Source organism: Polypterus senegalus, chromosome 5, assembly GCF_016835505.1.
Source record: "Polypterus senegalus isolate Bchr_013 chromosome 5, ASM1683550v1, whole genome shotgun sequence".
In the NCBI taxonomy this organism is placed as follows: domain Eukaryota; kingdom Metazoa; phylum Chordata; class Cladistia; order Polypteriformes; family Polypteridae; genus Polypterus; species Polypterus senegalus.
In genome coordinates this window covers 181,843,237-181,856,184 of record NC_053158.1, presented here as the reverse complement: position 1 = coordinate 181,856,184, position 12,948 = coordinate 181,843,237, and the positions used below count along the sequence as shown (strand labels likewise).

At 38.4% G+C, this 12,948-nt stretch overlaps 1 protein-coding gene across 3 annotated transcripts in view; it reads right to left on the bottom strand.

Moving 5' to 3' along the window:
• Positions 1-12,682, bottom strand: part of zbtb47b (zinc finger and BTB domain containing 47b) — a 135,783-nt gene extending 123,101 nt beyond the window's left edge. For 2 of the 3 annotated variants that reach the window (XM_039753694.1, XM_039753695.1), the window contains exon 1: positions 12,436-12,682. Coding sequence is in view for 1 of the 3 variants with exons in the window: in XM_039753695.1 (XP_039609629.1) it covers positions 12,436-12,438 (3 nt within the window). In the remaining 2 variants the exon portion in view is untranslated. Of the gene's footprint in view, positions 1-12,050; positions 12,118-12,435 lie in introns of those variants that run through there. The other variant, XM_039753696.1, reaches the window with a different exon arrangement.
• Positions 12,683-12,948: the final 266 nt, after the last annotated feature.

Below are 12,948 nucleotides of genomic sequence, written 5' to 3'. Positions count from 1 at the left end.
AACAATCATCTTACATTCATTTTTTAAAATGTTTCCTTTTCTTTTTCATAACTTTTTTAACACACTACTTCTCCGCTGCGAAACGCGGGTATTCTGCTAGTCTAATAATAGTTTACAGATAAGAAGTCGGATTTAATGATCCAGATATTTTCCAATGACTTTTAATCTGTTTAACTATTTTGCAAAACCAAAAATCCTTTCTGTAACAGTCACGGAGAGAAAGACTCTTTGCATAGATTAACAGACTGTTAAACAATAACACATCCTAATGATAGTTTCCTTATCTATGTTTGCACATTAAAGGGTTAAATTTTACTGGCATCACACAGGCCACACTGCTGAAGCGGTAACAGAAACTCCGTTTATAAACCCATTTCACTATTCAATGACACATTTTAACAAAAGGTTCCTTTATCTACATTTGTACATCAAATAGTTAAATTATATTGCTGTCACACAGGATGTACTCCTGAACAACATTCTTTATTTACAACTTTCTAATTATATGCTTTTAAATTCAGCATTTTTAAATTACTATTGAGGGAAACTCCTTTTTTCTTAAAAAAATTTGACTTCTGCCCAACAGCTTTGGTCCAGGGCAAATCAAGTATAAGGGAAAAAGGTCTATTGCAATCATGAGTAGCATCCGAGTAGCAGATTTTGCATTAAAAGCATATTTACTGAATGCCTCGATTTTGCCAACTGGTTGCCAGGGTAGTTGCTGGTTGGGGTGCAGAAAAAACAGACTTTTTCATTTTATTTATCAGGTTGGCAGTTTATATGGCCAAGAGTTTCCCTTTAAGACAAAATGTTTTATCTGATTTTTACCACCAAGACAATTCCAGGATATGAGATGTATACCAAAATTTTGTTGTCATTGACAAGCATTACGAAAACTAACCACACATTAATGAGGAATGACTTATTAATTGCAGCATCATCCTGACATTATATTGGTCTAGCATATCAGAAATAATCTTGAAATAAAGGCCAAATAATTTTTTAACGCATTATTGACAAATACTGGTATGATGTTCAATTTATTGCACAACCCTCAAAAATTCATGAACAAAAAAAGAAACAACAAACACATCTACAAACAAACTTATTTCACAACTACACTTTTTTCTGTGTGAATAACTTTGTAAATCAGATTTATTATTTTACACATGCTTTGAGTAAAAATAGGGAATTAGGGAGCATTGGGGGCAGGTGAGTCAAGTAATGGGAAAATGTCTGGGATAGGTGGGATAAGGGAGTTGTGTTGAACTGGTACTAAATATACACCTCAGTACTGGTCTCAAAACAGTACTGAAGCCATTGAAGTACATCAAACCCCTGCTCCCACCTCCCCATCTAATAGCAGTTCTGAAAAATTATGCTTTATCTATCTATAGCATTGTAGACAAAGGAGTCCATAAACCGAGTTTCCAGCACATCAAAAATTGAGCGGAGAGGTTCACCTATTGTGAAGTCTCCATCAAGTCGAAGGGCAGAGGATTAGAAAAATTGAGCTACATTTAATAGCCAAGCACAAGGTCCTTGAAAGCAGTTAATTCACTGTACCAAAAATACTGAAATGCTAGTACTGTACTGTTTTAAAAACAGTTTTTGGTACTTTATCCTTTTTCAGTACCAGTATACCATACAACCCTACTTGGGATGCGAGAGAGAAAGTGAAAGCCTCGAGGTCATATTGCACATCTAAACATGCACAACATTCAATATCTAGAAAGAGCAACCAAGACACTTCCGAAAGTGGCAAAATGATCAGGCAAACAAAACAAGAAAGGAAAAACAAGAAACAGCATCAAAGTCAGAAAGGGGTTCAATGGACTGCAACGCAACCTGACACTAGGGCCTATTTGTTTAAAAGTTAAGATAAGATTTGCTTTTAGGGATGAGAAATGTTAAAACTGCTACGTCCTATCACATTGCATGTACAAGATGGAAAGTAAAAAAAATTACTTTCTCAAAATAAATTGAAACAATGAGAAAACCTTCAAAACAGAATCTGCATAAGTCACAAAATAGCTCAAAATATATGTATAAACTACATGAATAAGTACACAATACAATCAGAATAATGGTTTCTCACTAGCCATGGCAAAGAAACCAACAACTCAAAATTAAGGCGAGTACATTTTTCCAATAAGAGGGTCACAGAGAGTTAAAGCCTATCCCAGCATGTTCTGGTACAAGGCACTGACTAGCCTGGGACAAGGCACCAGTCTATCCCATGATACAGTTATGTACAGATCTAGTCAAGATAAATTAGTCTAACAAACACATTCTGAGGAAGTGAAAGGAAACCAGAGTATGTACTGAAAACTACAAAGGACACTGGAACTTAACCTGCTTTTTGAACCTGTGAAGGAGAAGTGTTAATTAGTGAAACAGTCTCTGCACAACTACATTATCATCATTACATTTCAAACCGAGTTTGTCCAATTAAGAATCACTTGTATGCAACACAGAAAAGAACCCTGGCAAAGCAACCTAGTGTCAAGACACCTTCATGTACAAACCAACACTCACTGATACCAGAGCAGCCAAATCCTCAGATACGCATCTGTCTTGTTACATTATGTGGAACCAGAGCCAGTCCCAGTGTCGGGCTTCAAAGCTGGAATCAATTCCAGATTAGTGATGAGTGAAACCCAAAGCATTTACTTCCCCGCGAGTTCAGCAAAATCACGGACGTGTTCAGGAAATTCACTGAATTTTACGAAATGTAATGTGAAAGAAGAAACCAAACTATCCATCCATTATTCAACCCACTATATCCGAACTACAGGGTCACGGGGGTCTGCTGGAGCCAATCCCAGCCAACACAGGGCGGAAGGCAGGAAACAAACCCTGGACAGGACGCCAGCCCACCGCAGGGCACACACACACACCAAGCACACACTAGGGACAATTTAAGATTGTCAATGCACCTAACCTGCATGTCTTTGGACTATGGGAGGAAACCAGAGCACCTGGAGGAAACCCACGCAGACATGGGGAGAACATGCATACTCCACGCAGGGAGGACCCGGGAAGCAAACCTGGGTCTCCTAACTGCGAGGTAGCAGCACTACCCACTGCGCCACTGTGCTGACCAAAACCAAACTAGTTTTGAGTAAATTAAAATTGTGTAACTGTCTAATAAGTGTCCCAGAGGGCTACAGAAGCATCTACCATCTATACTGGACCCATTACTCTGGCCAAAAATGTGATCTGAGCTGTGAGGCAGCAGTGATAATAACTGAAACATCTTACGTTAATCAAAAGATACAGACGGAATGACAACCACAAACACAATACAAAAAATGACCAGGAACTAGCAATGAGTACAAAATATATAAATCATTGTGTTCACAGAGTTCCATTCTTGGGACATACATTGATAATGCCATGAAGTGGCAGTGGGGGGCCTGGCTCCTTCTATTGTTCATGTCTGCAAGCACAGCAGAAATATCTATTTTGTTTCCGCTGTATCTGTACAGCTGCTTTGCACTATTTGTTTCTATCAAGAAGATCGAAATACCTTGTAAATAGTAATAAATCTTAGGCCTGTGTATGCTAAAGCCAGCTTATGAAGTTGAGGGGTCAGGATGCCAGGAGTAATCCATGTTTGCAAATGTTCCGGAGGCCTACACATTCTTCACTATAGGAGTGCACTCAATACTATAAAAGTGCCAGTCCATCACAAAGCACACTAAGCGTACACAGGCACACTCACTCATACTGGGCTCATTCAGACTTAGCCACTATCGTATCTGCACTTCTTTGGGATGTGTGTGTAAAAACAGAAAATCTTTAGAAAATCTTACATAGACATGAAGAGTATAAACTGCACACAGGCAGTGACCGGGCAAAGATTTGTAACCAGGACTATGAAGCTGTGAGATAGAAGAGCTAATATAAGTTTAAAATCAACAAATAGGTACAAAAAAGAAATTCTACCAGGACACTGAGAAACCAAACAAAACTCTCAAAAACCAAGACCACAAAAACTGCCAAAGCACAATGAACACAAAAACATCAAATGTTCACATTGTTATTGTTATCATCATTATTATTTACAATTAATGATAATTACTAATCATTTCTTGTACATCTGTTTAATGTGGTTTTCTTATACCAAACCAATTTCAACAGATTTAGTTATACATAATTAGCTGCTTGGCAAAGAAATTTCTACTGCAGACAAACAAAAGGCATTTAATGTTAAAGCTACAGGAGCACAAAGCAGGCATGAAAATAGCAACAGCCACAATATGAAGCACACAAGCCATATTTAGCAGCAGATTTGTGAATTTCAAAGACAGCTCTGAGGAAAGGACAAAGTGAGGAAAACAAAGCAGATAATGTTAAATACACAGTGCATTATCTTATAAATATACACAGTAAGCTGAAGAGAAAAAAAATACATGTACATTTTTCTGTTTAATATTAGCTGCGTAAGCTATGCAAGACATGTTTTGATATTAAAAATATTTCAGATGAAACTTCACAACTGTTCAACTTCATAAAAGTTTAAAACGGTAATACCACAAACTAAATGGATTTTCAGTGTGTTCTATTTTTTAATTGTGTTGTCACAGTCTATATATTAAGCCAACATCCACCTTGAAAAATCTTATGTCTGGATTAGAACATTTAAATTTGGAGGGGGGGACTGGGGGGGTGTTAAGGTTATGTGGTTTGCTCTTATCCCTTCACTTCATGTGTTCTTTTTATTGTGGTGTCAGAAAACAACTAATCATTCAGTGTGCAAAAGCTGTTAAAAACAAAAAGAGGATGTTAGACTGCATAGCATGATTATTGATGAGGGAACTCCAAGTTCACTTCACTGTAAGTTTAACAAAATCATGGAAATGCTCATAAACTTTGTCAAACTTGGCAAAATGCATTGAAATCAATGGGGAAGGAGGAACTGATCTAGTTTTGAGTCGCATATAATGGTGCAATGGTCTTTTAGATATCCCTGAGGGACAGAAAAGCATCTGCCAAATGTGAGCTGAGCAGCAGTGATAACCACAGCACCACCCTTCCTTAAACAACAAAAGACACAGATGGAACAATAACCACAAGCAAAATACAAGAAATAGCCACAAACTACCTATAAGCAAAAAAAAAATCATCAAAAAATACGAGTTCCAATCTTTGGCTGTGCCATAAATGGCAGTGCAGGACAGGCTCGTCCTGTTGGTTGAAGTCGCAGCTCCAGGAGGAGCTGAAACATCTTGTTTGTTTTCAATCTGTGCAGATGCTTTGCACTTTTTTCCTTCCATGAAGGAGACACAAACATCATGTAAATAGTAATAAACCTTTCATTATTATTATTATCATTATTTCACAGTGTCTCGTTTTTTCTGACTTTCAGATTCCTTTAAGGCTTGTTTTGACTCAGAGCTGTGGCACGTGGCTAATTATGCATGCATTTGGCTGACATACAAAGTTATCCATATGGTGCGGTGGAGAGTGAGTGAGCACACTGGGATAGGTGTTATATATTCAGCGGCAATACTTATAAAATTGTAATTATGGTCAGTTAATGTAAGCCTCAAATTAAAATACTGCAAGTTTTTAAAAAAAACACACCACATGCAGGGTGCAAATCTAGCACCCTGTAATGACATCACACATACACAAAGCAGACGTAAAATGTAAGTACACTTAAGGTACGTATGTGTGAAAGTTCTGTGTATGGCTGCAGTGATGTCACACTGGCTTCGCAAAGCATCATGCGGTGCTGGAAAAAAATGTTTGGTGAACTAGGTCACTGGTGAACACAGCACATTTGTTGTGAAAATGTTTTGACGATTTTTTTCAATCAACTATTCAAAGCACTAGTGAGGCCTCACTTGGAACATTGTGTATAACAGCACTAAGGCAAGTTAAGAGTAAAATAACTGATTCTGGGATCATGACATATGAGCGTTAAGGAATAATTTAGTAAGCTGCATCTTTTAGTTTAAGTAACCAGAGTTCATGTTGAAAAGTAAAGTGTTCCAATCAGTACAGCGGATTGTAGTTATGATTTGAAAATGGATTCCTTAATAAGAACTCAGGTGGAACATAGGTGGAAGTTGGTTAAGAGTAATATTGCACAGCTGTGGGAAGCTTTTACCTAACCAAAGAGAGATACAAACACGCAGAATAAATTACCAAATAGGGTGGTAATAGTAGAAGTATTTTGTCCACCTTCAAAACACAGCTTGATGATATTTAAAGAAATTATTTGAATAGGGATTGATAAACTATGGTGGACTGAATAGCTCATTTTTGTGAAAAGTTGTCCTTATGTTAAGCCAAAATTGGCATCTGCTTTTTGTTTTTGATTTGATATTCTTTTACCTTCTTTGTGACCTTTTTGGGGGGTTAGAGTGCAGGGTCAGCCATTGTATAGCAGCCCTGGAACAATTTTTCGGGTTATGGTACTTGATCAAGGGCCCAATGGAGTAGGATCTCTTTCTGGCAATAATGGGACTACAAACGGCAACCTTCCAGATACTAGCACAGATCCCTGGCCATAGAGCCACCACTCCGCCCACTGACATTTCTGAATACAAAGTTAAAAATGTAAAGCCGTTTATTTAATCTGTTATGCTATATAATAATTGCATACAAAGAGAATCCAAGACTCATCATAGACACAGTAACAGGTGTGCTCTGCAACCTACCATATGAAGCTAGGATGGGAAGCATTGTTCATCAAGTATAATTTGACTACAAATGACAAGTTTATAATGGGACAAACCTGCAGCTAGCATGGTACAAACTGGGTACTGTATGATCACATTAGGTTTCATTTTATGTTCATTTCATTTAGATTGGGTTCCAGGGCTTGTCCTAGTTTTACTGTTTTCTCAACACCTTCCAATACCAATTAACTCTACAATAACAGACAAATAAGTTGCATAATAAGTTAAAAAAATATAAATTACTCCAATACCTCAAACTAAGTTGCAACTTTAACCACTAAGAACAGAAGACGGTGGGTATTACGGAAATTAAATCCACATTTTATTATCCTTAAGAGTTTGAAAATGAAATCATCCAAGACTCTTTACATAATCTTATCAAATTTAAAGCAGATGACAAAAGTCACATCACAACACATATAAGAAATATGCCAGAAGTGGAAGTTGCTTTACAAAGCGTTTTGCTGGGCTTTCTCATTAGATGGGAATTGAATGATTCATTCCCGTAAATATACTCTGAATGTGAGGCGGCATACTTTTATTTATAAGAAATGCTTATTTTCTTTGTGATATAAAGTATTCCTACTGATGTAATAAAGCTACTCTATAAATATCCTACTGTTCTATATGACAAAAAGTATGTGCACACCCCTCAAAATTATTGCATTTAGGGGTTTCAGGTATATAAAAATCAAGCACAAGGCCATGCAGCCTCCATTGACAAACACTGGCAGTAGAATTGGTCTCACTAAAGAGATCAGTGATGTTAAACGTAGAACTGTCATAAGATGCTACCTTGGCCACACGTTAGCTGATACATTAATTTCTTGCTCTGCTAGATCTGCTCTAGTCAACTGCAAGTGCGATTACTGTGAAGTGGAAGCATCAACAGCTCATCCATGAAATGGTACACCATGAAAACTCACAGAGTAAGGCTGTCAAGTGCTAAAGCACATAGTAAGTAAAAATCACCTTTCTTCTGTTGCATCACTCACAATCCAAACTACCTCCGGAAGCAGCATCAAATTGCACTGGGAGCTTAATGAAATGGGTTTCCATGACCAAAACGCTGCACACAAACTTAGCAGCCAAATGTACAATGCCAAGTGTCAAGGACAATAGTCTACTCTTGAATGACATCAAAACGAAGAAGTTGCTGGTGGACTTTGGCAGAAAGCATCAGAGGCACTACAATCTCCTCAGTATTAACAGAACTGAAGTGGAGAGGGTAGACCTTAACCCCACTGAAGACCTTTTGAATGAATTGGATTGCAAGCCAGGTCTTCTCATCCAAAATTAGTACCTGGCCTTACAAATGCTCTTTTGGCTAAATGGGAACAATTTCCCACAGACACACTCAAACATCTTGTGGAATTCCTTCCATGAAGACTGGAGGTTGGTAGGGCTGCAAAAGGGGTTGCCAGCTTCTTATTAATGCCAGTGATGGTCAGGTATCCACAAAATTATGTACACCCACATTTCTGAATAAACAATTATAATTGAAAAGTAATCTTCTTCTTTCGGCTGCTTCCATTAATATTTAATGGATATGAGACCTCAGCAACATATTTAAAAAGACAACATAGCAATGGTACAAGCTGGAAATATGCAACCAAAATCACAATATGAACATGTAAAACATCAAAAAAATAGAACTGCAATTTTAGCTTTTTATAGTCACTTAAACGGTAGAGAACCTTAAGATGGTCCACCTGGAAGTGCTGTAAGCACAGAAAAAATATCAAACACAAGCATCTACCAAGGCCTCTTTTACAGAACAAGTGAACCATTCCAAAAATGTACTGATTTGTACAGATACATCAGAATGACCTTGTAATTTTCCAACACTGTATCAATGACATATGAGGCACTAATGGAAGCTGGTTAACAGTAAATCATGCACAATTTTTCGGGAAATTTTCTTCGCATAGAGATCTGCAATTATGTCGAACAAGCTACTGATCAGAGATGTTAAAAAATGACTCCACCTAAAAACATTACTTTTTTGTATCTTTTGTTTGAAGTGATGACTAAGAAAGTTTGATCTTGTGTTCACAGAGTTCAGAGATGAAAAACTTTCTGATATAATGGGCTCAAACTGGCACCAGCGGGAACCAGTGGTCAACAACAGCACATAATATTAAAATGCTCATGAAATAACCTCAAGTTACTCGTGTCACATAAACCACATGTCAGGTATCCAGTCAGATGCTTGTAATATGCAGTATACATGTACTTTTTGCTAAAATATTGTTAAATATTTAACAAATATTAAATTAATATTATGTATTAGTCAATAAATTAGTCCCGTCTTCACATTCACTTGAATGTGCTTCATTTATTTAAAAATATTTTGTTCACTATACATCATGATATAATGAAGTTAATAAAGAAGTATTTAAAATATATACAAAATAAGGCATCACCACAAAATGGGTGCAATTTGTCTATGGTAACATACATTTTGAGACAGGTTTTAACTATAATCCTAAACAAGCCGCTAATCTAAACTGTGCCAACCTCATTATGTCTACAAAGCCATTATTGGCACTTCCAATGTTTAGAAAACATAAAACAGTAAATGATCTCACATATCATTTAAGAAGCCACAAACACTGCTTGCAATGACAAGTTCAGCAAGGTAGATACAGTATACAAATACTGTGTACCCAAAGAATCAGAGTGGAACATTGGAGATAACAATCAACCGGACAGCTCGACTTTGGCTTTTTAGAGGAAACCAACACAAAAAAAGAATAAAGTCTAGGGAACCAACTATTGTCAGTTGGAAACAGATTGGTGGACTATTATATCAAAAATGATGAGCTATTAAATATGTTATAGAGTAGTATTACATTGAGAAAAGAATGCCCAAATATAAAACAGTATAGCTTACGAATTTAAAAAATCTTAACAATGAAGCCAACGCTCTAAAATTCTTATCGTCCCGCACATATAAGACTGAGGTGGCACTAAACTACAGGGTGACACAAAAAAAAAGTAGTTCAGTGCATTGTAAGGAGCTCAACCCCTTTAGTTCTCTCATCTGTGAGCTTGCTGAAGAGAAGACAGGCCATATTCATTGGAAAAACACATTTTGATTGTGGAACTGTATGTTCATGCAGGCACCTTTAAGTTGACAACTGAAGGATTCATACAACAATATCATATTGCAAGTGCTCCTGCAAGGCACACGGTATGAAACAGTGGCATACCCCTGGTTCTGTGAGCAATACACTGAAATTAGAAAGCCCATCCTAAGAGGACACTACAGACTGTATAGAAAGAATTCCACAACAAAGCCATAATCACAACAGATGGGTGTGCCCACAAAAGTCATGTCAGAAGCTACTTCATGATTTGCAAACTACTTCTTTGTGTCCCACCCAATACCATGGACATTTACAAGCACTTCACATGTACACGGTATACATAATCATAACTCTTACTTCACTCCTTAAGTAAATCCATCCATCCATTTTCCTAACACACTTATTATCAAAGGCAGAGTTGTAGGGCAGCTGGAGCCCATCCCAGCAATCATCAGGCACAAGGATGAAACAATGCAAGAACAAGTTATTAACCCATCATAGGGTAAACAGCCACACATCACAGGCCAATTTGGAATTTCCAATCCAACAAACCAGTCTTTGGAGCGAAACCAGAGTGCAGAAAGTAAACCCATGCAGACATTGGGAGAACATGAAAACTCCCAGTTTTATACTGCCTGTCCTTGGAGGTGACTCAGCATGCTGCTTAAGCCTTTACTTCTCCTTCTCAGAAGTCTTACATTCATATTTCTTCTTTTAATCAGGTCACCAAAACCAAACTGACCAATCACACCAAAGCTAAACCGACCAATCAGATTGCTCTGTGGGACCGGAAACATGCACGCACACGCGCACGCACACACACACACACACACACTCAGACCTTAGCATTTTGCTAAACAGTAGATAGATATAAACCAAAATGCAACAAATTCATTACAGGAAACAGATAAATTGTCAGGTAGTCAAATAAAACAATGCATCATGGACATGAACATACATATTTAAAAGAAAAATAAATTGTGAAAATAAATACACAGCACCAAAAGCCTGTCAATATCAAGTTACAAATAGAGAGACAAACCATATGGAAGTTTAACAAAGGCTTAGTAAAATGGAAATGTCCCTTGGCTTGGAATCTCCATGTGTGCAAATTTTGCAGAAACCTTTAAATGGGATCAAGCCTTATTTTCACATTTTATTTTCCTGTTAAATACGTATGTCATATCGATGTTGTATTCTTGAATTTGACTACCTCACAACTGATCTGTGTTCCAGTTATGTATGTGTTGTCATTATAACATATTTGCATATATATTTTATTGTTGTTTGAATCATTATATCTATTAAATGATTTAAACTATTTCACTCGTTTATTACCGTGTTCACTTGATGTACACCTTCCTAAATATAGTAGTCGTCCAACGACTCCCATGTTTGTGTGATTTTACTCAAATGCATGAATGTGATTTATTCACGATGGTTAACCCTGCTTATACTTGTCACTGCCAGTATGTTTTTATTACAAGCAGCTCTTTGATTGTTCTGTCGGGTTATTCCTACTTTCCCAATTCTGTCAGGATTGGCTTCTGTCACTGCAACAATAAACAGCACATCAAATAATAGGGTTCACCGTTCAGAGAATATTATTTTTCAGAAAATGTAATTTTCATTATAAAAGACAATTCTAAATACTGAATTTAACCCATTTGAAAGATGTACTTCTGTTTTTTTTTTCGGAAAAACTTTTACACGCACCTCTGAAAGATGGGCAGCTCTCACACAAATCACACCCTAATAAAAAAATACTAAACTATCAAATAACACACGACTTTCTACGCAAATCGCCGCTTGGAATTGTTTATTACTACTCCCCCAATGCCTACAATATAGCGCCTTACACAGTGCTTATTTAATGGACGAAAACGGTTCGGCATAGCGGCCTGCCGGGTTCACAGTGGCGTCACAAGTGACGAGAAGGCGAACCGTAATTACAACTAACTAAAAACAAACAAAAAAAAAACAAAACAAGAATCGAGTGGCCCGCAGGTTTGAACACCAATGTGCGACCCGAGAGCAAGCGACTTGAACACCTGACGTGCTCATAAACTTTCACGCGATTCCCGGAGGAGGCTGCGCAGCCAAGGCCGCTCAGCCAGTCGTCGACTCCACTCGCTGCATCCTTGACTAACGTATTTCAAACCGTCCGCCACATGGATTTTTTTTTTTCATTTTCACCCCAGGTAGTCCCCCGACACCTAGCAGCAACAGTGGCACCTGGGCTCTCCGGCTGGAGTTTGCATACCTGCGGTCGGCAGCGACCTCGGCACCATCCGAGTCGGAAGGAATTTAACTCCTTCGTGGCAAGAGCCGCGCCACTCGAGCGCCTGCTTTTTTCCGCTCCGATTCTTCTTGTGTTGACTTCGGTTTTTTTGACGTTTTAAAAGTAGAAATTTGCAAACTGTAAACTTCATATGCTTCTGCAAAGCCGCCCACCTCAAATCCCTCTCTCACTGCTACTCCTCCTCCTCCTACGCCTCCTCCCCGCTGCTGGCATCCTCCTTCGGGATTCAGGTAAGTTACCGAGGCCCGACTCGCCCCCCGGGTGCTGCCTGCAAAAGATCAAAAAGCCGCAAACATCCACGAAGGGCTGGCACGAGAAATAGAAATAGAAATATGCAGCGCTCTACCATTTTGATCCAAGGTGTCCTGGAGTAAAGGAGTCCCGCTTCTCATCCTTTCGCTCGCGGCCGTGATTCTCCATGAAAAAGGCTCGTGCTCTGTATTGTTACATTTCTTCTGGTTCTCTTTCCTTCCTTGTTATATGACTGTTAATTTTGCATCGCCTTTACATCTGTCTTTTTTTCGCCATGTTAGCGTTTAGGAAAAGGCAAAAATGCAGAGACTGCCTTTGCAGAAGGGACCGGTGATTGGAGCGCAGGGATCATATGGGGTTTGTGTCTGGCGCTTTAAAGGGACAGGGATGTTATATTCCAGGGAGCCGTGCGGAGTGGGCAGTGCCAGGCCTTGGTGCCACACAGCCTTACTGTCCGAGCTCCGGTTAACCCTACCTATCCTGGAACGGGTAGCATTGCAGGGACTTCAGAACATTCCTTCCGTTCATGCCGAGTTGTTTTAAAGCGCCTTGCGGTTTTTTAAAATAACTCTAATCTAGTTTGGTTGCCTTTTTATTGCACCGCATC